The sequence below is a fragment of the Aphanomyces astaci genome (genome assembly GCF_000520075.1).
Source record: "Aphanomyces astaci strain APO3 unplaced genomic scaffold supercont1.89, whole genome shotgun sequence".
In the NCBI taxonomy this organism is placed as follows: Eukaryota; Oomycota; class Saprolegniomycetes; order Saprolegniales; family Verrucalvaceae; genus Aphanomyces; species Aphanomyces astaci.
In genome coordinates this window covers 103,603-125,357 of record NW_009798352.1, presented here as the reverse complement: position 1 = coordinate 125,357, position 21,755 = coordinate 103,603, and the positions used below count along the sequence as shown (strand labels likewise).

At 47.7% G+C, this 21,755-nt stretch overlaps 7 protein-coding genes across 20 annotated transcripts; 4 read left to right on the top strand and 3 right to left on the bottom strand.

The window, feature by feature from the left end:
- Positions 1–137: 137 nt before the first annotated feature.
- H257_16634 lies at positions 138–6,017 on the top strand. 2 transcript variants are annotated; one of them, XM_009845148.1, is made up of 9 exons: positions 138–759; positions 827–1,463; positions 1,903–2,150; positions 2,402–2,663; positions 3,222–3,530; positions 3,609–3,779; positions 3,832–4,137; positions 4,215–4,349; positions 5,505–6,017. In XM_009845148.1, exons 1-9 carry the CDS (start codon positions 176–178, stop codon positions 5,823–5,825), a joined length of 2,973 nt encoding a protein of 990 aa, XP_009843450.1. In that variant the 5' UTR covers positions 138–175; the 3' UTR covers positions 5,826–6,017. The 2 variants fall into 2 exon arrangements, with proteins under 2 accessions (XP_009843450.1, XP_009843451.1); XM_009845149.1 differs by lacking the exon at positions 4,215–4,349 and adding an exon at positions 4,837–4,971 and having other exon boundaries at positions 144–759.
- A 442-nt stretch (positions 6,018–6,459) lies between these two features.
- H257_16633 (hypothetical protein) lies at positions 6,460–7,345 on the top strand. The gene is made up of 2 exons (XM_009845147.1): positions 6,460–7,068; positions 7,127–7,345. The coding sequence occupies exons 1-2, from the start codon at positions 6,482–6,484 to the stop codon at positions 7,266–7,268; spliced, it is 729 nt and encodes a 242-aa protein (XP_009843449.1). The 5' UTR covers positions 6,460–6,481; the 3' UTR covers positions 7,269–7,345.
- Positions 7,346–7,997: 652 nt separating this feature from the next.
- H257_16632 lies at positions 7,998–11,394 on the top strand. Of its 2 annotated transcripts, XM_009845145.1 has the most exons (9): positions 7,998–8,193; positions 8,276–8,667; positions 8,718–8,866; positions 9,578–9,834; positions 10,133–10,218; positions 10,317–10,710; positions 11,071–11,106; positions 11,157–11,302; positions 11,367–11,394. In XM_009845145.1, the coding sequence occupies exons 1-8, from the start codon at positions 8,053–8,055 to the stop codon at positions 11,193–11,195; spliced, it is 1,494 nt and encodes a 497-aa protein (XP_009843447.1). In that variant the 5' UTR covers positions 7,998–8,052; the 3' UTR covers positions 11,196–11,302; positions 11,367–11,394. The 2 variants fall into 2 exon arrangements, with proteins under 2 accessions (XP_009843447.1, XP_009843448.1); XM_009845146.1 differs by lacking the exon at positions 11,367–11,394 and having other exon boundaries at positions 11,157–11,328.
- Positions 11,326–12,998, bottom strand: H257_16631 (hypothetical protein). Its single transcript, XM_009845144.1, has 4 exons — positions 12,840–12,998; positions 12,653–12,778; positions 11,969–12,601; positions 11,326–11,830 (listed from the first exon to the last, which is right to left on the bottom strand). The coding sequence occupies exons 1-4, from the start codon at positions 12,963–12,965 to the stop codon at positions 11,468–11,470; spliced, it is 1,248 nt and encodes a 415-aa protein (XP_009843446.1). The 5' UTR covers positions 12,966–12,998; the 3' UTR covers positions 11,326–11,467.
- An 818-nt stretch (positions 12,999–13,816) lies between these two features.
- Positions 13,817–14,310, top strand: H257_16630 (40S ribosomal protein S20). Its single transcript, XM_009845143.1, has one exon. The coding sequence runs from the start codon at positions 13,878–13,880 to the stop codon at positions 14,244–14,246; it is 369 nt and encodes a 122-aa protein (XP_009843445.1). The 5' UTR covers positions 13,817–13,877; the 3' UTR covers positions 14,247–14,310.
- Positions 14,311–14,676: 366 nt separating this feature from the next.
- H257_16629 (hypothetical protein) lies at positions 14,677–15,621 on the bottom strand. Its single transcript, XM_009845142.1, has 2 exons — positions 15,380–15,621; positions 14,677–15,305 (listed from the first exon to the last, which is right to left on the bottom strand). Exons 1-2 carry the CDS (start codon positions 15,524–15,526, stop codon positions 14,781–14,783), a joined length of 672 nt encoding a protein of 223 aa, XP_009843444.1. The 5' UTR covers positions 15,527–15,621; the 3' UTR covers positions 14,677–14,780.
- A 1,229-nt stretch (positions 15,622–16,850) lies between these two features.
- H257_16628 (hypothetical protein) lies at positions 16,851–21,678 on the bottom strand. 12 transcript variants are annotated; one of them, XM_009845139.1, is made up of 16 exons: positions 21,616–21,678; positions 21,483–21,551; positions 21,342–21,430; positions 21,202–21,277; positions 21,070–21,135; positions 20,496–20,954; positions 20,325–20,418; positions 19,679–19,743; positions 18,860–19,042; positions 18,622–18,766; positions 18,114–18,250; positions 17,846–17,940; positions 17,680–17,776; positions 17,572–17,628; positions 17,230–17,316; positions 16,851–17,176 (listed from the first exon to the last, which is right to left on the bottom strand). In XM_009845139.1, the coding sequence occupies exons 1-16, from the start codon at positions 21,655–21,657 to the stop codon at positions 16,937–16,939; spliced, it is 2,001 nt and encodes a 666-aa protein (XP_009843441.1). In that variant the 5' UTR covers positions 21,658–21,678; the 3' UTR covers positions 16,851–16,936. The 12 variants fall into 12 exon arrangements, with proteins under 12 accessions (XP_009843441.1, XP_009843442.1, XP_009843432.1 ...); XM_009845140.1 differs by having other exon boundaries at positions 21,483–21,678; XM_009845130.1 differs by having other exon boundaries at positions 21,202–21,430.
- Between the last annotated feature and the right edge of the window lie 77 nt (positions 21,679–21,755).

Below are 21,755 nucleotides of genomic sequence, written 5' to 3'. Positions count from 1 at the left end.
TTTCGAAATCAGGACTTTTTGCAGCACAAATTAATATCTTACCCTCACTATGTATTCTGAGTTCAAGGCAATAAAATGAAAATCCCGGATAATCGTATCCGGACATCTTTGTTCTCTTTTGTTGGATGCCCTTCAAATTCGCATTTTTTGTGTGGTGATTGATACTCTGCTCAAGATGGAAGACTTGCAGAAGAGATTGGCGGCGCTGGAACAAGGCGCCGAGGACCGCCACCTGGAGGTGCTGGGAGGTCATTTGGGTGCCCGTCGCGAAGAACAGTCGGGTACGGAATGGCCTGCCGAGCGCATTCGACAGACGTTTGTGGACTTTTTCATCAACCATCCGTCGTTGCCGCATGTCGAGTACAAGTCGTGCCCCGTGGTGCCGTTGGACGACCCAACGTTGTTGTTCATCAACGCGGGCATGAACCAGTACAAACCCATCTTCCTTGGGCAAGTGGACCCGTCCCACCCGATGTCCAAGCTCACTCGCGCCGTGAACTCGCAAAAGTGCATTCGCGCCGGCGGCAAGCACAACGACTTGGACGATGTGGGCAAGGACGTGTACCATCACACGTTCTTTGAAATGTTGGGGAACTGGAGTTTCGGCAACTACTTCAAGGCCGAAACGATCGACCTCAGCTGGACTTTGTTGACCAAGGTGTACGGGTTGGAACCGGATCGGTTGTACGTGACGTACTTTGGCGGCGACGACAAGCAAGGCCTGCCTGCCGACGAGGAAACCAAGCAATTGTGGCTCAAGTACGTCGCATATTCGTCGTCTGTCGTCCTTTCTGCTGCATGTTGTTCATCCCGCGATTGTGTGTAGGCACGTGCCGGAATCCCGGTTGCTTCCGTTTGGATGCAAGGACAACTTTTGGGAAATGGGCGACCAAGGTCCGTGTGGGCCATGCACGGAGATCCACTACGATCGCATTGGCGGCCGCGACGCCGCTTCCCGCGTGAACGCGGACGTGCCGGACGTGATTGAGATTTGGAACAACGTGTTCATCCAGTTCAACCGCGAACCCGACAGCTCCCTCGTCGTGCTGCCGTCCCAACACGTGGACACGGGCATGGGCTTTGAACGCCTCGCATCCATCCTCCAGGGCAAGACGTCCAACTACGACACGGACGTATTCGTGCCGCTGTTTGCGTCGATCCAGGCGCTGTGCGGCACCACCGAGCCGTACACGGGCAAACTCGGCGACGAAGACCCGACCCTCAAGGACATGGCGTACCGCGTGGTGGCCGACCACATCCGCACGCTGACGGTGGCCATTTCGGACGGCGCCGCCCCTTCCAGCGACGGCCGCGGGTATGTCCTTCGTCGCATCTTGCGCCGTGCGGTGCGCTACGGTGAGCAATTCCTTGGCGCCCCCCGAGGCTTTCTGTCCAAGTTGGTGCCCAAGGTCGTTGAAATGCTCGGGGGAGCGTTCCCGGAATTGATTTCCAAGCAAGCGCAGGTACATACATGCTGCAAAATATATATATATATATGATAGATTCGATAGAATGGAAACATGGATGTGTATTATCCATGTCTACATGACGGATGGATCTATATATATATATATATATACATATGCATATAATTTTTTATATTTGAATTGACAGTATCTTGGTTATATTTGAATAATCGGATCGATGTTTTTAGCTATTGTATATAATGGATTTTACATGCATATATATACTTGTATGATGTATTTGACTTGAATCTATGATATGGGTAAATATTTGAATGATCAGATTCACTCTTGACATATCCATGGATTTGAAAACCGATGCGATCTACTATATCTATATAAAATTCAAAATGTACGGTTCATATATATATATATATATATATATATATATATATACACTGGATGATGTATTAATCTAACGAGTCGCTCTGGTTATTAGGTGATTGAAGTGATTTTGGATGAAGAAGAGAGCTTTGGGCGAACGTTAAGCAAGGGTCTGGACCGGTTCAAGAAGATTGCGGCGGCATTGAAGAGCGAGAAGAAGACGGTTGTACCTGGCGAAGACGCCTTCTTCCTGTACGACTCGATGGGGTTCCCATTGGATCTGACGCAGCTCATGGCGGAAGAGCAAGGATTGGTCGTGGACGTCGCTGGCTACGACCTTGCGATGAAGGTCCAACGTGAAAAGTACGTCGTATTGTGCTTTCGAGTGAAGTTTCATTGTGTTGTGGTTTCTGGTTGGAATTCAAATCGATTTGATTGGCTACTTCAGATGAGCTCAAAATTATTAGCCAATCAAAACCACCTTCTCAATGAAAACAATTCAACCAATCAGATCGATTGGGGATCGGTTTGGTCGATTGCACCCCCTCCCCAAATTTGGATCAAATCGACAATAAATCAAAACGCATTCTATTTTGTACTTGCCGTGCTTGTAGCTCGGGCAAAAAGGTGGGCGTGGCCGGCGTCCGCCCGTTGGTCCTCGAGTCGGCGGAAACGGCCTACTTGACGGGGCACCAGATTGCGCCGACGATGGACGACGCCAAGTACATCCAACAGCACGTGACGGCCTCGGTCGTGGCCATCTTCACCACCACCGCCACCGCGTCCACGTTTGTCCAGTCCACGACGGCGCACGAACATGCGGCCATTGGGGTGATCTTGGACACGACCAGCTTCTACGCGCAATCGGGGGGTCAAGTACGTCTCTATCTAGAACATTCTTGTGGTTTTTTATATCTCTTGCCGAAGTATATATATATATATTGTCGTTGTACCCTAATATCTGTGGACTTTGGTGCTGATCCGCCAAAATCGATAGATCGATTCTTTGTCCTGATTTTTGTATGTATAGATCGTCCAGTATCACACTAATTTCAGTCCATGTTAAATGCGTCAAAGTGTGGATTTGATTGGCTACTTGATTAGTCTTGTGGGTTTTCATTGGTCGATATATCGATTGTCTTCCTGCGATTTGGTCAATCTGCTCAATCGATTGAGCATTCCAATTTCGAATCGACTTGACTATATATATATATATATATATATATAGGTTGCTGGGTTTTTACGATATTATTAGTAGTATGAGTCGTAGTGTGTGTGTTCAACATTTATACTTTGTCACCCATGCGTCGTATATATATATATATGTAAACCACCACTTGTAGGCGAGAAACATGTTTGAATTCTGCTGATCATGTTGAAAACCCCTTGTCCATGTAATAGTTGTTGGGTATTTATATATATATATATATATAGATTTACGACACGGGCGTGATCAAGAATGGCACGACGCACTTCAACGTGCATGCGGCCGAGTCGTACGCTGGCTTTGTGCTCCATGTGGGTCCGTTGACAAAGGGTACTCTGCACGTGGGCGACGTCGTGCAAGTGGAGGTCGACTACCAGCGCCGCAACAAGGTCGCTCCCAACCACACGATGACCCACATTCTCAACTTTGCTCTGCGCCGCGTCCTTGGCACTATCGTCGATCAGCGGGGCTCGCTCGTCGACGACGCGCGCCTTCGCTTTGATTTCACCTCCAACAAACCGTTGAAACCCGACCAAGTATGTCCATTTATTTATATATATATATATATATATATATAGTCTAGTCGATATATACATTGACATGATGTGGTATAGATTGCAGCGGTGGAGACCATTTGCAAGGACGTGATTTCGCAAGAGTTGCCCGTGTACGTCGAGTCTGCGCCTCAGGCCCATGCCAAGCGCATCCAGGGACTTCGAGCCGTGTTTGGGGAAACCTACCCCGACCAAGTGCGCGTCGTGTCGATTGGGGCGGCGATTCCATCGGTGCGCCATCTTGTTAATACCTCACAGTTCAAGTGGTGGATGTGGTGGTTAGATGCTGGCCGATCCAGAAAACGCGGCATGGAAACAGTTTAGCGTCGAGTTTTGCGGCGGGACCCACTTGACCAACACCAAGGAAGCCGTGTCATTTGCATTGTTTGAGGAAGGCGCCGTGGCCAAGGGCATCCGTCGCATCAGCGCGTACACGGGCGACGCGGCCAAACAAGCCGACGCCCGCGCCGACGACCTCCAGAAGCACCTGGACGACCTCGCCAAGCTGCCAGTGGTGGACATTGTCACGTCTGTGGCGGCGTTCCGACCCGTGCTCGACACGGCGCTCATTTCGCTTCCCCGCAAGGAGGTATGTGTTTGTCGAATGATGGTCTTCAAAGTGTTGGTCCATGCACACGACGCAATGTATTGTTGTCGACCATGTAGGCGCTGAAGCACCAGTTGAACAACCTGATTGACAAGATCAAGGCGTGGCAAAAGGACGAAGCGGCGGCTCGTGCGGCGGCCGGTGTCGCCCACGTCCAGACATTGGTGGCGGCGGCCAAAGCTAACAGCGACGAGGTGCGTTCGCTCTCTCTCTCTCTCTCTATATATATATATATATATACATTGTAATTTGTTCTACTCAAACTTTCCTCTGTTGGCGATTGGTTGAATCAACCGCCCAACAATAATCGCCAGACCTTTGACATTTCATATAAAACTTTGAGACTGCAATGCATCAATCAATCTTTTTAGCCAATCATATTGCAACCTGCATTCTTTATAGCCAATCATACTCGTTTGCTCGATTAGTTGGCGATTTCATCAATCCCCCAAAATAGGCTAATACTAGGACTGTGAAAAGCACAATATTTGTTGTGGCAAATGAAGAGGAAGATGATTTATATATCTGTAGGTTTGTAACCCTAATAACTGTGGACTTGTGTGCTGATTCACATTAAGCATATATATACCTGCTAGTTTTCTGCAATGTGATTGGCGAATTGGTTCTTTTGCCGATTCAACTGGAAGAATACACTGTTTGGATTTGTCTGAATGCAGGTAGGCGCTGAAGCACCAGTTGAACAACCTGATTGACAAGATCAAGGCGTGGCAAAAGGACGAAGCGGCGGCTCGTGCGGCGGCCGGTGTCGCCCACGTCCAGACATTGGTGGCGGCGGCCAAAGCTAACAGCGACGAGGTGCTCTCTCTCTCTCTCTCTCTCTATATATATATATATATATACATTGTAATTTGTTCTACTCAAACTTTCCTCTGTTGGCGATTGGTTGAATCAACCGCCCAACAATAATCGCCAGACCTTTGACATTTCATATAAAACTTTGAGACTGCAATGCATCAATCAATCTTTTTAGCCAATCATATTGCAACCTGCATTCTTTATAGCCAATCATACTCGTTTGCTCGATTAGTTGGCGATTTCATCAATCCCCCAAAATAGGCTAATACTAGGACTGTGAAAAGCACAATATTTGTTGTGGCAAATGAAGAGGAAGATGATTTATATATCTGTAGGTTTGTAACCCTAATAACTGTGGACTTGTGTGCTGATTCACATTAAGCATATATATCCCTGCTAGTTTTCTGCAATGTGATTGGCGAATTGGTTCTTTTGCCGATTCAACTGGAAGAATACACTGTTTGGATTTGTCTGAATGCAGTATTATTAGTCTCCGTCATGTCACTTCAGTTTCAAATCGATTTGACCGTTAGTTTATCGTGCTGTCGTTGGACGTGGGGGCCGAAGCCAAGCTGGGCCGTGAACTGCTGGATGCGGCCGTGCAAGTGCACCCTGATGGCAGCTTCTTCATCTTCAGTGTGGACGCCGATCGCACCAAGACGGCTGGGTTTGCGCAAGTCAGCGCCAAGCACCACGCGGCCAAGGGTCTGGATGCCAAGAGCTGGGTCAACACCGCCATGGCGTCACTCGGCGGCAAGGGCGGCGGCAAGGACCCGCTCACGGCCACCGGTCAAGCCAAGACGGTTCAAGGTCTGGACGACGCGATCGCCGCCGCCAAGGCGTTCGTGCATTAAGCACGTCGACGGCAAACCCACTACTACTACATGGACATGTTTCTTCCTGTTTTCGGTGTTGTTTGGCAATGTACGCGGGTGGTTGGTATGTCTGTCGTCGGGGTAAAGTACAGAAATGAACATGTGAAGTGAGAGCATGTCTGAAATTAGAATTTGCATGATTGGCTAAAAAGAATGAAGGTTGCAATATGATTGGCTAAAGAAAATGAATGTTGTAGGTCAGTCACAAAGATATCACTAATTATGCTTAGTTGTATTTACTGTTAGTAGTATACTATTAGTATGAAATTTCGAAGGTCTGGCGATTGTTCGGCGGTTGATTCAACCCAACGATGGAGGAATTTTCAAGTAGTACAACACAATAAGATGTACATTGGTGAAAGACTTGCAATCCAGCAATGATAGCTTGAAGTCATCCGACATGTTCCTGTGGTGATTATACCCTTAAATAACAAGAAATAAATGAAAGTATGCATAAATGAAATGGTATTATAGTACTATTAATAGTATATCCTTCGAAATATCGTTTTTTAATGGATGGCGCCAAAAAAGATATACAAGGATGTAGTAATTTTAAAAACGAATGACAAAAGAATTTCATCCAATCAGAGCCGACACACAGTGTCGTGTTGGGGCGAGAAGCAAAATTGAAAAGAATGGCGGGAACCCGGGAAGGCGGTGGGTTGCGCGAGCGGTGGACGGCGCAGGGAAGGGGTGTGACGTTCATGTCCCCACAAACGATGAAGGAGAGGTTGAAGCGAAGGTGCATGGAGCACGTCAAGAAGAACCGCAAACGAATCCTGGAGAACCTCCGCCACCAAGCCACTGATGTCCCGTCAGAAGTGATGGACGTGTCCGAGTCCATCTGCCTCGAAGACTTGATGCTGCGCGGCGACCTCACACATGACGACTACCTGGAAGTGTTGACGAGCTTGGAAAGCGCATTACACGAGGAGATGCGCCTCGAAGAGCTGGAGTTGGCGGAAGAATTGCTCGAGGCCGAAGAAGCTTGGATCGCCGACTTCCAAGCGTTGGATTTGCATCAAGGGTACCATGCTTCCGAGTTCATCCTCTGTCCGCTGTGCAAGAAGCATGGACTCGACGTAAAGACCGACTTGAACCACGGGATGACGACCACTGCCGAATGCGTCTGCGGCCTTTATCTCCCGCTGTTGCGGTCACATGGCGGGGATCCATTGACGCGCTTTACAGACGCCATGTCTAATGCTTTTGAAGCCCATTCGTACGTCGTGTCACCCCTTCAATGCTCCATCATAGTTGTTGACTTGCATGTGCTGCAGGTGCATGTGTGACGAAGTGCCAAACTTTCACCTAAGTCACGACCACAGTCCAAGCGCCGTCAACTCTCAGCACGATGACGTTCGCGCAACCCACTTGTACCTCGATTGCAACTGCTGTGGCAGTTTGATCCAGGTTATTTAACCACATACCAATTCAATCGAGATCACGTCATCACGGGTTTATGTACATCGTCGCACACCCATGTGATCTCCCCGCAAATCGCACTTTCGTCCTACTTATTTAAATAGTACTCTGAAGAGATAATAATACTATGGTGGATGTGCACGGGATATGGGGACCCAGTATCCCTTGCATACCTATGTATGTGTACTGTATATGTGTTCGTAGGTTCCGTAGCGCAAGCTACATGTACTGGTGTCGAAGGACGTTTCAAACGTAGCAAGTGAGGTGCAATGGTTCATGCATGCATGAATACAACCGCCGGGAGTCTTGCTCGTGATGTTCACAGTCAATTGAGCTGTACAGTCCTCAAATACTCGTCGACATCGTCTCTTTCGTCTCCAGCCAGCCGCAGTATCTTGGTCATGGCATCGACAAACGCTTGCGCTTCATGAGGGGACGCGGACGGACCTGGAGTGCTTGTGGAGCTCCAATCCTCCCAGTTCCACATCACTTGCTCGATGAGGGTTCGCAAATGTAACTTTCAGTCGTAAGAAAAAATATCAGCTGTCCAATCCAAATCCAGTATTCTATTTTGTGATCGTTTCATTGGCTAGATGAATTTGTCCTGTAAAGTACGCTTCGCTTGAGGTACGTACTTAATTGGCACGACTTGTCCTAATTACACAAGTCCGAAATAAATAACTTTATTCAGGTTATATTCATAAAAGCAGGACTTTGAAATCAGGACTTTGTGTTTGAAGACATTGCAAGAACCACCACAACTCGCGGCGGCGGTGTGATTATGTCCAACATCTACGTGACAGAGCCCAACACGGAGGGAAAGGTGCTGATGCGGACATCATTTGGCGAGCTGGACGTCGAGTTCTGGCCGCAACAAGCGCCCCGCGCATGCCGCAACTTCTTTCAACTGGCCATGGAAAAGGTATGTACAGTACCTTCCCTTTCCTCTTCTCCCACTGTGCTGGGATGCTCGTTACAGAATGCAATGAACGTGCATGTGGTAGTACTACGACAACACGTTGTTCCATCGGTTGATCTCGGGGTTCATGATCCAAGGAGGCGATCCCACCGGCACAGGCGACGGTGGCGAGTCGGCATTTGGCGAACCCTTTGCCGACGAGTTCCATTCCCGGCTCCGGTTCAACCATCGCGGGTTGCTGGCGATGGCGAATTCCAACAAGAGCAACACGAACAAGAGCCAATTCTTCTTCACGCTGGACGCATGCGACTTCCTCACGAAGAAGCACACGATCTTTGGCAAGGTCACGGGCAACACCATCTTCAACCTGCTCACGGTGAACGACATGGAAACGAGTCCAGACGAGCGGCCCGTCGAGCCCATCAAGCTGTTGAGCATTGAGATCCTATGGAATCCCTTTGAAGACATCGTCCCTCGGTAGATCCATCCAGCATGCAACATGGCAACGAACGTCTAACACTACGTAGCGCCATCAAAGGATCTGCAAGTTCCAAAGCAACTACGGCAGCAATGGACAAGAAGAAGAGACGGAAAGGCACGAAAGATCTCAAGTTGCTCTCGTTTGGCGACGAAGCCGACGAAGAGTTCGTCCAACAGCCCGTGAAAAAGATCAAAGGTATTTGACGCATATTTATGGATTATTTGTATCCTTTTTAATATATTTATATCATTTTGAACCGATGTTTGTATCATTCTTTGAAGATATTGTATCACATTGATGTATTATTTGTATCATTTGATATATTTGTATCCTTTTGAAGCGTTGTTTGTATCATATTATTTTTGAAGATATTGTATCACATTGATGTATTATTTGTATCATTTTTTATATATTTGTATCCTTTTGAACCGATGTTGTATCATATTATTTTTGAAGATATTGTATCACATTTATGATTATTTTTTCCCATTTTTAATATATTTGTATCCTTTTGAACCAATGTTTGTATCATATTATCTTTGAAAGTTTTGTATCATTTGTATATATATTTTTTTTTGTATCATGATTAATATAGTATGTGTAATCCTTCCGAAGTGTTGTTTGCCTATCATTCGTTGACGATGTTATTTTATAGTTGTTTTCTTCTTTGATCATGGTATTTCTTGACGTTTTTTTAATATATCCAAACATTGTGTTGAGGATATATATATATATGATGTATCTTTTGCTTTGGACATGGCTTTGGTCCAGTGGAACGAACATCATGGACCGTGGAATGCAACGTGATAGTTGTTGCAGGGTTCCAACACTTTTGCACGTTTACTTTGAAAAAGACCTTGATTTACGTGTATATTTATGTTATTTTAAATATATATATTGTTGCAGGTGGGTTAAGCAGCCACGACGTGCTGCGGGATCCAAAGTTGAGCCAACGCGTGGACGAGTCCCTCCAGACCAAAGTCGCGTCGATGCCCGTGCACGTTGACCCAATCAGCGACGGTGACGACAATGGTGACGACATTGGTGACGATGACGTGGCAGCGGCGTCGTTGAGTACGTTGAAAGCGCGCATTTCCGACAAGCTCAAGAAAAAGTCGGCGCTTGTGCACACGACGGCAAAGCCCAAACTGCACGACGCCCATGTATGTCCCTAATACTTTCTTCACTTGAAACTGTTCATGTTCTAGTTCGAGAGATGGTTGCTCGATTCTCGTATCTATCTCCGATGATTCATTATAGCAAGCATATACAAATATCCATAAATATAAATTTATACTAAAAGTTTTTTGATTTTATATGAATGTTTAATACGTATACATATTTTTTTTTATTGATTGATTTTTATTAAATACAGCAAAAAGACCAAAATCAGCACCCATTGACCATACAGAATGAAAATGTGCTATGATATAAAACGTCATATTTAATTGTATGTTGTAGGCGGACCACGAGAAGGATGCGAGTGACGTAGATCACGACGGAAAAAAGAAGAAAAAGAGCAAAAAAGAATCCAAAAAAGTTCAAAAGTACGTCCCGTCGTCCTGACCATCCCGTACTTATGCCCCATATATATATATATACATGAATTCCCCTTTGACGGAGATAAATATATATATGTATGTAGAGACGAATACACACTGCTCAAGGAACATTTGAAGAAGACGCACAAAGCCGCGGCGATGCTCAAAGGCGACAAGCTCAAGGCGGCCGAGGCGGAGAAAGCGTACCAGGAGATGCTCACGCCGCTGCAGCTTCGCCGCCAAAAGTACCTCGCGAACAAAAAATCGTCGGCTGGGGACCGCCAAAAGCAAACGCTGTCGCGGCTCGAGTCGTTCAAGTCGACGCTGTCGCAGGTGCTGGAGACAAAGAAGAAAAAACACGAAAATACTTCGACTGAAAACGACACGGAAGTGTACCATGGCCAAGTGATGGCCGACGGAAGCGACGACGACGACGACGAGATTCACAAGGATCCGTCGTGGATGACCAAAGAACTTAAGTTCAAAAAGCACATTGACGTATGCATATATATTGTAGCAAATTTTATTTATTTTTAGACATGTATATATATATATATATATTTGCGGTGGTATATTCACACTCACAAATTGTCGTTTTTACCCAAAAGTTGGACTTTTGTGCTGAATTCGCCAAATCCATCAATCGATGTTCTTTGACTTTTGAATGTGAAAAAGAGTCCTGTGGTGTTTGTATTTACACTAATTTCAGTCAATTTGATCACACACTAATTCAATGTCGGTGATGGTTGATTCCTTCAATCTGATTGGGTCAATTCTTCTGCCGATGATTCTGGTGTATATTAGTTGTGACTCTTGTCCAATTTAGAAGAAACCCAACCATAATATAACTTACTATAGGACCAATATCGCATGGGCTACGACCCCACCGCCGATGTACGTAACTTTACTTGTTAATATATTTATAGTCCTGATCGATCTGGTAGAACTATATGACGATTGACACCAAGAAAGGGGGGCACTAACAGTAAAGCGAGGGAAGAACACGACTGACGTATCCACTGATCCAAGTGTACTACTAGCTAGTTATGGCCTAGCGAAACTTGACCAACATGACTCTGTTATTGCCAAGGTATAAAGAAACGTACTCATCTCTCTCTGGTCACCACCCAACACAACCAACGTTTATTGCATAGGTTAAATAATATATTCATTCAGTAGGTCAAAGATACATGAGTGGAATATTGTGGGGGGGTTATAGAAGTGTTGATGGACGAGGGGTCGACTCCTGATGGTTCTACGGCGTCTTGGGCAAACTGGCCGACAGCGCTTCGTCGGCTTGGGGGGTCGGGGGGTCTTGAGGTTCGGGGCGGACCCACGTCTTGTTTTGGAACCGCGGACGGGCGGGAGGGTACCCAAATCCGACCGGTTGCGGCTTTGGTGCGTCGGGTTCGCCGGCGGGTTCATCCGTCTTGTCGGCCGCGACGTCCGTGGCGCCTTCTGCTGCTGCTGCCGCCGCGGGGTTGATCCATTTGTTGTTGAAGCGGCGCGGTGCTCCTGGCGGCGGGTACGGACCCCGGGGCATGCCAGGGTATCCAAAGCCAGGCATGTGTGGGTGCGGATGGTGGGGGTGGTGCGGCGGGTACCCATACATGAACTCCTATTTTGGCAAAACAAATGTCAAAATGGGCGAAAAAGGCCAAAAATTGTCAAAAAGGGCGAAAAAATAACGTAAAAAGGGGAGAAATCGAGTGGAAAAGGCCAAAAAAGGCGAAAACGCCACGACATGACAACATACCGGTGGAGGCATGTGATACGGGGGGTACCCTTGGAACATGGGAGGGAACGGGTATGGGCCTCGAGGGCCGGGCGGGTAGCGGTCGCCATCCCGCGCCGGCCGCTTCGACGCCCGCTGGTCGTCCTGATCGCGAGAGGAGGATGCCTTGTCGTCTGGGTCGTTGGGTCCCTTGCGCTTCTTGTTCGAATCGCGGGGTTCGCTGCGGGACGGCCGTTGGCTGTCCTGGCGAGATCGATCGGTCCTGGACGACGACGACGATGGAGGCGCATCCTTCTTGGTGTCGCGGCCACCAAGACGTTCCGTGATCGAGAGCTTGGTGGGCCGACTGGACGATGACGATGACGACGGCTTGTCGTCCACGATCTTCTTTTCAGGGATGCCGAATCGCTCCGACCGCGACTTGAGCGCGTGTTTCAAGTCCTTTGACGTTGCACTGCTGCCGATGACACGGATGGTGCTGCTGCTTTTGCCAGAAAGGTCGACGGTCGAGGATGCTTTGATGCCCGAGAGATTGATGATCTTTGTCGAAGGTGGTGCGGTAGTGGTAGTAGGGCTGTCGGATGAAGGCTCCGGGGATGGAGATGCCGATGGGGGAGGAGGGGAAGGGGATGCGTCGATGGCGGTAGCAGGCGGCTACATGTACGGGTAAGTATCTCACAAAAGCGAAAGGAACGGACAACGTACCCCACGCAAGAGGTTATAGATGCATGCGACGGCGGACTCTGCGGATTCGGCGCCCATAAAGTCCACCATCTCGTCGTGGATCTCCTTCATCGTCTTTTGATTGCCGACCATCACGACAATGTATTCCTACGCAAAGAATCCCCACCATGATCAGATCCTCTTCCACGACTTGCCCTGAGGTACATACCGCCATGACGCCCTCGACTTCCTGCTCCAAGACCTCACTCAGCTTCTCCACGAGCCGGTTCTGGAACGCGGCCTTGTCCTCGGCCTCTACATGCCCAACAAACGCGGGATCATACGCTGGTGCCATCGTCGCGTCTGTGTTGGGTTGGGATGTGGGGATATCGAACAGTGGGGTTTAATTCCACCAGAAAACCACGTTTTAGTCTTACTATTCTATTATCTCTGACTTTGTATTCTCTAGATACACCTTGAATTAAAATGCAATTCGAAAACACGGTAAAGTATAAAACGTTGCCCAACCCCAAGGGATGGTTCAGGCGACTGACGAATCATGTAGAAGCAGGAGCAGTGTGCCAAGACGCTCGCACGCGCATACGCATGCTTGGATGCTTCACGTCATCCCTGATGGGGAGCTGTCGAGCATTTGCTCGCGTCTGCACCGAGGCGGCATGCTGTAGGCTTCACCTGGAGCTACGTTCTTGGGTAGTGCATGCATGGGGTCCAGTGCGGTTGCTACTATACGTAGTTCCAAGCCGACATATCGGATGCCCTGATCATACGCCATCGATCGTGATCAAAGAGGACCGCCGTCCCGTTGAATATGTACTCGTCTGCGCCAACGCAACCATGGCGCGTCAGTCGCTAATACTGGACTATGCATGTACTGCATCCACTTCATTCGACGCCGTAGCGTCCTGTGAACGAGCAATGTCTTGTTACACCATGGACAAGTCCCAGCATTCTTTTGCATAATCATATGGCCAACATGCTCATAGACCGCCAGTACAATCATGGTTGGACTCAGCCACGTCCACATACATACACCTCTACTTACACCTGTCCCGGCCGCCGCCGCCGATTGCCGCTTAGTACTACGTATTCGTTAAGTCCTCACAATCGTACTTAATCCGTGTTCTCGATTGTTGATTGGCCAAGCATCTAATTGGCCAGGAACCAACACTTGCGCCAATATTGGTCCCATTTTCGAATCGCTCGGATTCAGGTTACCGCCGCTTCTCCGCCCCCTCGATCCACGAAAATGTCTGTGCAAAAGCCCACCAAGCCCACCGGTTTCGAAGGCGAGGAATCTCGCATTCACCGCATCCGCATCACCTTGACCTCGCGCAACGTGAAGAACTTGGAAAAGGTCTGCGCCGACTTGAAGAAGGGTGCCGTGGACAAGAACCTCAAGGTGTCCGGCCCCGTGCGCCTCCCCACCAAGATCCTTCGCTTGACCACCCGCAAGTCTCCTTGTGGTGAAGGTACCAACACCTGGGACCGCTTCGAAATGCGCATCCACAAGCGCATCATCGACTTGCACTCCCCTTCGGAGATTGTGAAGCAAATCACGTCCATCTCCATCGAACCCGGTGTTGAAGTCGAAGTCACCATCGCCGACTCCAACTAAATCTAATAGATCGACGACTCGACGTGCGGGCTTGATGCCTGTGCTGGCACTTTTGCAACGACAATCTCTCTTTGTGTTCCCTTGATGATGTGTTGCTTCCACACTCAGTTGACACGACTGCCTCGTTCTCACATTCGATCATAAGGAGTTACGTAGTCTACTGTATCGCATATCTATGGAGTTAGCCACAGGTGGAGGGCTGCGACGTGGTTCAATGTGCCTTGAGCAATATCGGACAACACATCATACGTAGCGTCCATGACACAGTATCATGACCTAGAGCCACTAAGCACGCTCTTCTCCGCATTCGACTCGCTGCCAACCAACTTGAAGGGCTCGATGATTCCTCCAGGACCTTCCAATCAGTTCTGAATGTTCACATTCGTATGACGTGGCAGGCTCAAATGCAATACACCGAACAAACTCAATCAATGGAGGTGGGTGGGTTTATCTAATCACGTTAAGGGGAACGTGATGCATACTATTAATAGTACTAGTAGTACTACTACTGGGCTAGTAGTCCTACTAGTCGTCCTACAGCGCCGTGGGTCGCTTGATTGTTAGCTGGTCGTTGGTTCGGGTGTACGCGTCGCCGCCTAACCGCCCAACCAAGTGCGTGAGCGTCGAATCAATCGACGCGCCGTCCGGTCCCAGCACCGCCTTGTCCACGGCAATGTGCACCACATTCAGCAGCATCACGCGGCCGTTGCCAATGTCCATCGTGTCTCGCAGTGTGCACTCAAAGCGCACGGCGGACCGCGCCACGCCAGGCACGCGCACGACTGAGCTCGCGACCGCCTTGACGCCCAACACGTCCATCTCGCTCGTGCCGGGAGGGTACTCGGCGCATGTAGCGTTCATGGTCGCGGCCATACCTTCGCTCACGACATTCACCACGCACTCGTTCGTGTCGATGAGGTTCACGACGGTGTCCTTGTTCTTGCGATGGGGACCAGGGTACACCTGCGTAACGGCAAAGATGGGCGGATCAATCGACACGACTGTGAAAAACGAGAACGGCGCGAGGTTGGTCACCCCGGCTCGGTTCATGGTGCTGATCTACGATGATGATGATGACAACACCATGGTGTTAGTTGTGAGATGACGGTGATGGCGCGGACGAACGGACGTACCCATGCAATCGGCCGAGGCACGACGCCGCCCGTGAGCAGTTGGTACAACGTGCGCCCGTTGCATGTAGCGGGGTCAAAGTGGGCGGCTCCATGCAGCAAGGGTGCGACGGATGTCGTCGTCGCGGGCGTGTCTGGACTCGGACACATGTGCTCGAACGGCGGAAGATGGCGTTGTGCGCTAGCTTGGGGACGTTTGTTGATGTGATGCAACGTTCGATATGATGTGACTTTATATGACCAAGGGCCAATGTCTCACCATACCTAAAATGGTGAGGATGTTTGCAGTTCGGATATGCTTTACCGTTTGAATCACTCGTCGTTTTTATACAGACGATATGGTGAGAAATTTGATTACCAGCAACTTATGATGTCGTTTGGCTTGGATTTGAATTTTCGATCGCAACAAAGACATGCGCAAAGTCTGTTACATCAGGTCTAGATTTGCCAAAGAAAGGGCGAGAAATGTACCACAACGACTACATAACCAGGACAATTGCACCACTTCGATTTCCTGGTACTCTAGTATGTATTAGTGTACGTACATATGCATGGCGAGGGTCGCCGTTCGTAGGACTCTGCGCCTGCCGTTTGTCTTTATGGGTTGATGATTTCAGCCCACAAAGTCAGATGACGTTGATCCTACGCTGGGTATATAACTATGCTGTCCAATCCCACAGTTTAACGCAAATCGAACGTTCAAGTTGTAATTTGCCCTACCGTTACAGTGTAACGGTGCACCAAAACTCAATCTCCATTGTACATATTGATCAAAATAGCGACACGAGGCACGAATTGACATGAGGTTTCTAGCGTGGGGCAAGTCTAGTTAGTACCTTACGTGAACTAGTTAGTACATTCTCATGGACGAACGGTGTGCTCGAGGTGTACTTCAGAACTATCCATCCCCTGCTTCATTCTTACTCGACAACAGATTTAACGCCTATTGTAACGTTACTTCAAGTGGGTTTAACTCATGTTTATGCAATGCCCCACCTGTTTCATCACACATATGGCCACTTTCGTATGTGAAACCGCCAATCCAACTTCAACCGTAAGTACTTTTCCTCATAACGAAGCTCTGGCCTCCATTTGACGGGTGGTACCGCATATTGCATATATATATATATATATATATATATTGTCAAGTCGATTCGAAAAATTGAGTTGGGGTACAGTACTGTACTCAATCGAATGAGCAGCATCAAATACTATAGGCAGGCAATCGATTGACGAATCAAAACCCAGGACACGAATCAATTGGCCAATCAAAGCCACTCTTCGACCAATTCAACATCGAATTAGTGTGAAATTACAATCTTAAGTCAGTACAAACAATGATCGATACAGTACCGTAGTACTGAATTTTGTATGTACAAAGATGTCGTCCTGCGGTGATTGGTATCACACTAATTGAATTCACACACTATTTTGACGTTGATGGGGGTGTCCTGCAATCTGATTGGCTAAATACTTCTGCCGATAATTCAATTTGGTTGTGTGATTTGTTATACTATATATATATCCTCAATACACACAGTTTCGGCTGTTGGCAAGTAGCTAACGTGATGACGTTGGCAGGGACGCCACCGTGAGCGCGTGAATCGTGTTGTCCAACTTGGCATTGGCCGTGGTGGCATACTGTTGATACTCGACTTCAATCGACGACAATGTGTCAACGTGCTGTTCGAATGTTTCGCAAAAGAGGTGGCTCCACGGCTGTGACGTGGCAGCCTCTTCGTTGGCTAGTTTCAGTTGGTCGTACACTTGCACGAGGCCATGCAAAGCCGGTTGCAGCGTCTGTATTCCAGCATCACGCACTCCATTTCATCTATATATATATATATTCAAACCTGCTGCACCCACGACAGTTTGTCTTGGCACACACATCGCACGCCGTCCACGAGCCTCGTCATGAGGTTTGCTTGCTTTGATGCTTGCTAAGGTCATATGCAGTCAAGACATCGTTCAACCAAATACAGGAGAATCGGCAGAAGAATGGAGCCAATCAGATTGCAGGAAACCATCATCATCGTCAAATTCGTGTGTGACTTCAATTAGTGTGATATACCAATCACCACAAACATGGCAACACATTACGTACAAATTTCAATACAAAGAAAATCGAGCGATTCAGCACCAAAGTCAGCCAAATATTTGGGGTAAAACGAGCAATATCGCTGCTAAATAACTACCTCTTGGTATGTCGCTACTTCGGTGGCCATGAGCTTGAGTTGGAGAGTGCGGCCCGCCTCAGCACAAATGCAAACTCACATCATATCTTCGAATCTTTGCATACTTACCTCGTACGAGATCAATCGCTTGATATGCATCCTCAACACTTTGTCTTTGGCTGGCAGTAGCGATAAAATGTCCTGCGCACGGGGTTCACTCGTAGGCCTAGTATAGATAGACTCATTATTCAAAGACTACAGGCACGATATACTCTAACGATATACTCTAACGTACTTGCTGCCAGGACCCAGAGGCTGGTGGCACACGGCACTGCCAAACAACGCGACTTGCTCCATCACACCACGAATACCTCGTGTGACGCGGCTCGTCTGCAGCCCATCGAAAACCCATCAGAAATATTATATATATATATACTACAATATATATTAAAAGGGATATATACATGTATTAAAAGCGATAAATACATATATCAAAAGCGATATATATATATACAAAGGGATATATATATATCCCTTTTTGACCAACAAGACGACAACCGTACCATCGCTAAGATATCTCCATGCTGCCGAGTCTGCAACAACATGTGGCCCACGGCGTCCAAGTCGTCGACGCATGTGGACAAGGCGGATTCCAGGGCATGCAGTCGGTCCATGCGCAAGTGGTGGAGTTCAGGCACGTCTACATAACATATAATTAAGAATATATTTTCTAATATATATATATATATATCATGAGGTTCGACACTGGACACAATGACAGATGAAATCCTAAATCATATATTGTCAAGTCGATTTTCGAAATTGGAGAGTCAATCGCATAGGTGCAGAATAACCAAATTGACAGACAATCGATCGACCAATCAAAACCCAGAACACGAATCAAGTGGCCAATCAAACTGCTGAAACATCGAAAATGAGTGTGTGGCGTCAAACAGTGTGAATGGCTTCACAAATTTTAAAAGTCAGTACAAAAAATCATCGCCCGATGAATTTGGGGGGAATCAGCCAATATATCCTGCAATATTTAGCTAAAACCATAATATTACGTACGTTCGGGGCCAGTCGACGCGTGGTGGGTGTGCAGGTCGGTCAACGTGACAGTATCGTGGACGGCGTCGGCACTGTATCGCAGGGGCAGCTCCATATTGCACTTGCGTGTTGCTTGGTGTAGTCGACTCTCCACTTGCTTCAACTCCTACGTTCCGTAAAATATATATATATACGTCGTTTGAGTTGTTGGTCTATCAATCTTTTAGGTAACTTCTAATAATAATCAACCAAAACGTACGGCCAAGAGCGTCCTTGGCACCGCCATCATCCACATATCTCCATGTTTGTCTTGGACTTCGGCGCCAGCTTCCTCTGCTTGTTTCTGCCCAGTTTGCAAAATTTCCATCACCGACGACACCACTTGCGCCAAGTCGTGATGCGCATGTTGCCGCAGATGTACGGCCTCGGTCAGCATGTCCACCTACAGGATGAGTCAGTGATTATTGTTGGATTTATTCAAAACTGGCACGACGAATGTATGTATTGAGCCAATCAGATTACAAATGTATATATATATATATATATACTGAAGAATCGGCAGAAAAGATAAGTATTTTGAGCCAATCAGATTGCAGGACGCCGCCATCAACATGTTCTAATTAGGGAGTGACTTGGCTTCGTGTGATTCCAAGTATACAAAATGCAGTATTGCCCTTTTACCCAAAATTTGGTTGACTTTTGTGCTGATTCTTTGCCAAATCCATCGATCGATTCGTTGAATATTGACGTTTGTATGTAAAAAGTTGCCCTGCGGTGTTTGAAATCACACTAATTTAGGTGTTACACTAATTAAACGTTGATCATGGTTTCGTGCACTCTGATTGGCGAAATATATCTTCTGCCGATTCTTCGGTAACTAGTACATTTGGTTGTGTTGATTCATTTGCCATCTCGGTCCAGTTTACAGTTGTTCCAATAGGCACAACAATAATCGATCGATGGATAGGTCAAAGCAGCATAAAAGGCCAAATATTGGTAAACGGACAATATATCATCATAGAATCGGCCACAGTCGTCCAAGTGGTACCTAGTTATATCAAGGTATGTACGTTAATACCTGTCGTTGTAACTGCAGGTTCTGAGCTTGGAGCAGCCGAACACGACGTGTAGACACCCCACCACCTATATATGGTATAGTAATATGGTTTTGAGTTTCATCTGGAACCACATGGAGAGTAAATCGAAAATCCAACCAAATTGTAAATGTATCAAAGTCGTTGAGCCAATCAGATTGCAGGAAACCGGCGTCAACATCAAAGTAACGTTAGTATGCCTTTGATTCAGGTGATTCCAAGCACCACCATAGGACAACCACGATTTCATACATACAAATTGCAGTACAAATCAGAATCGATCGATATGTCGATAAATAAATATATATATATATATGGTTGGCATCGCACCAAACCCAAAAGTCCACATTAAACAAGGTAATATTATGCTTTCGAGTGAAATTTCGTGTTGTGGCGTGGTTTCTCGTTGGAATTTAAATCGATTTGATTGGCTACTTCAGATGAGCTCAAAATTATTAGCCAATCAAAACCTTCTCAATGAAATTCAACCAATCAGATCGATTGTGGATCGGTTTGGTCGATTACACCCCCTCCCCAAATTTGTATCAAATCGACAATAACAAGTTATAACATGTTTTAGTGGGGTGTCAAGTCATACGAACTGTAGAAAGTCGAGCAGGTCGTACGTACCCTTAACGTCCACAGCCATAGCCTCGTTATGCAACTTGATCATGTCGTCCATCTGCCGCCTTAACGCGGCGTTGTCGGCCAGGGCGGCTTTCAGCTACACTTTGACGAAATCCATTCAGTCCACATTGTACTTGAATAGATAGAGTACGTCCTACTGTACGATGACCGTACTTCGGCAGTACGGGGGTGTTGCTGTTGTTGGGTTGGCCTTATAATGTCCAAGGGAAGATGCTGATTTGGATGTGCTGGGGGTGTAGTTGAAACGTGTCGACGGGTGGTCTGCCCTTCATCGCGAGCCAGACGTTTGGCCTTGGACAAAGCGGCTGCGGGGGACGCGGGGGACGGAGATCTATCGTCTATCAAGTCGTTGTTGTTGTTCCAACTGGGCCCGTCGTCCGGCGTCGGCGGTCTTCTGGACGGATGGCCGGCGGATGGCGGCGGGGACGGCACATCCGGCTGAAGGTCGCGGAGGGCGGCTGTCGAGGATCTGTTGTGACGATGGGCTGGATGGGTCGAATCGGTTGGTTGGGGGGGAAATGCTGGCGGCTTCAACTCGATCGCAGGCAGCAGCGTATTCACGCGATGCCGTTTCTGCGACGACTTGATCTTGGTTAAGAGGATGCGCATGGCCTACCGGTAGTGGATTACGATTTGGACTGAACGATAATAGTATTTCTGATTCGTGTACAGTGTACAACTAGAAGGCAATATATACAGCGTGGTACTATATACACTTGACTTTTACCTGGTAATTGCAGTCCTTTTCCATCACAAGACGCTGCCACGTAAGCATGGAAGGCGCGCCGATCCGCTACCATACATCCATTGATAACGTCAAATGCCAGCAATATATTATGCATGCGTTTGGGGAATATACCGCCAACTCGGTCTCGACGACCTTCATAAAGTCCGCACGGTACGAATCTTCGCTCTTTCGTATGACGTCTCTCGGTCTAGTTGCACTTAGCTACATACATGGGCCTCTTCATGGGACAAGAGATAGGATATGCGTCGTACAAGGCTTCCGCCTTTTCCACAGCGCGGGCTTGCTTGCGGTCGTCGGCCATCACCTTCATGCGCTCACATACGTCGGCGGAGCTCGGATTCTACCTCCACGCAGTCGCATTCAAGATCATACATATCGACGAGTGAACCAACCTTGTCGACGAGCTGCACCCATACGCGCTCCTTCGTCGACCATTTGAGCTCTTGCAGCTGCAGCACACTCTACGATGCCGCATCAGTGGTCCTTCGATTCCTCGCCATCTCTTCTATCTCTTCAAATGTGTACCACATTCGGCAACTGAAGCTCTGCCGCGAGCTTGTCCGCCATGCCAGCCGCAGTGCTCGTTCGTAAAACTCAGTTTTCCGGTCGACCACTTGTGTATCCGGATACGCGGCCTTTACCAAAACTTGCTTCAATCTACTTAT

What these genes read in the sequence shown, in the direction of transcription:
- H257_16634 (XM_009845148.1), top strand. Translation starts at nt 176, where the DNA reads ATGGAAGACTTGCAGAAGAGATTGGCGGCGCTGGAACAAGGCGCCGAG. An exon ending in ACCAAGCAATTGTGGCTCAA is followed by an intron (nt 760 to 826) that starts GTACGTCGCATA and finishes GATTGTGTGTAG; the next exon opens with GCACGTGCCGGAATCCCGGT. An exon ending in TGATTTCCAAGCAAGCGCAG is followed by an intron (nt 1,464 to 1,902) that starts GTACATACATGC and finishes TCTGGTTATTAG; the next exon opens with GTGATTGAAGTGATTTTGGA.
- H257_16633 (XM_009845147.1), top strand. Translation starts at nt 6,482, where the DNA reads ATGGCGGGAACCCGGGAAGGCGGTGGGTTGCGCGAGCGGTGGACGGCG. An exon ending in AATGCTTTTGAAGCCCATTC is followed by an intron (nt 7,069 to 7,126) that starts GTACGTCGTGTC and finishes CATGTGCTGCAG; the next exon opens with GTGCATGTGTGACGAAGTGC.
- H257_16632 (XM_009845145.1), top strand. Translation starts at nt 8,053, where the DNA reads ATGTCCAACATCTACGTGACAGAGCCCAACACGGAGGGAAAGGTGCTG. An exon ending in TTTGAAGACATCGTCCCTCG is followed by an intron (nt 8,668 to 8,717) that starts GTAGATCCATCC and finishes AACACTACGTAG; the next exon opens with CGCCATCAAAGGATCTGCAA. An exon ending in GAATCCAAAAAAGTTCAAAA is followed by an intron (nt 10,219 to 10,316) that starts GTACGTCCCGTC and finishes ATATGTATGTAG; the next exon opens with AGACGAATACACACTGCTCA.
- H257_16631 (XM_009845144.1), bottom strand. Translation starts at nt 12,965, where the DNA reads ATGGCACCAGCGTATGATCCCGCGTTTGTTGGGCATGTAGAGGCCGAG. An exon ending in AAGTCGAGGGCGTCATGGCG is followed by an intron (nt 12,779 to 12,839) that starts GTATGTACCTCA and finishes TTCTTTGCGTAG; the next exon opens with GAATACATTGTCGTGATGGT. An exon ending in TCTATAACCTCTTGCGTGGG is followed by an intron (nt 12,602 to 12,652) that starts GTACGTTGTCCG and finishes CCGTACATGTAG; the next exon opens with CCGCCTGCTACCGCCATCGA.
- H257_16630 (XM_009845143.1), top strand. Translation starts at nt 13,878, where the DNA reads ATGTCTGTGCAAAAGCCCACCAAGCCCACCGGTTTCGAAGGCGAGGAA.
- H257_16629 (XM_009845142.1), bottom strand. Translation starts at nt 15,526, where the DNA reads ATGTGTCCGAGTCCAGACACGCCCGCGACGACGACATCCGTCGCACCC. An exon ending in TGCCTCGGCCGATTGCATGG is followed by an intron (nt 15,306 to 15,379) that starts GTACGTCCGTTC and finishes TCATCATCGTAG; the next exon opens with ATCAGCACCATGAACCGAGC.
- H257_16628 (XM_009845139.1), bottom strand. Translation starts at nt 21,657, where the DNA reads ATGGCGGACAAGCTCGCGGCAGAGCTTCAGTTGCCGAATGTG. An exon ending in GTGGAAAAGGCGGAAGCCTT is followed by an intron (nt 21,278 to 21,341) that starts GTACGACGCATA and finishes AAGTGCAACTAG; the next exon opens with ACCGAGAGACGTCATACGAA. An exon ending in TGCCAAGGACGCTCTTGGCC is followed by an intron (nt 18,767 to 18,859) that starts GTACGTTTTGGT and finishes TACGGAACGTAG; the next exon opens with GAGTTGAAGCAAGTGGAGAG.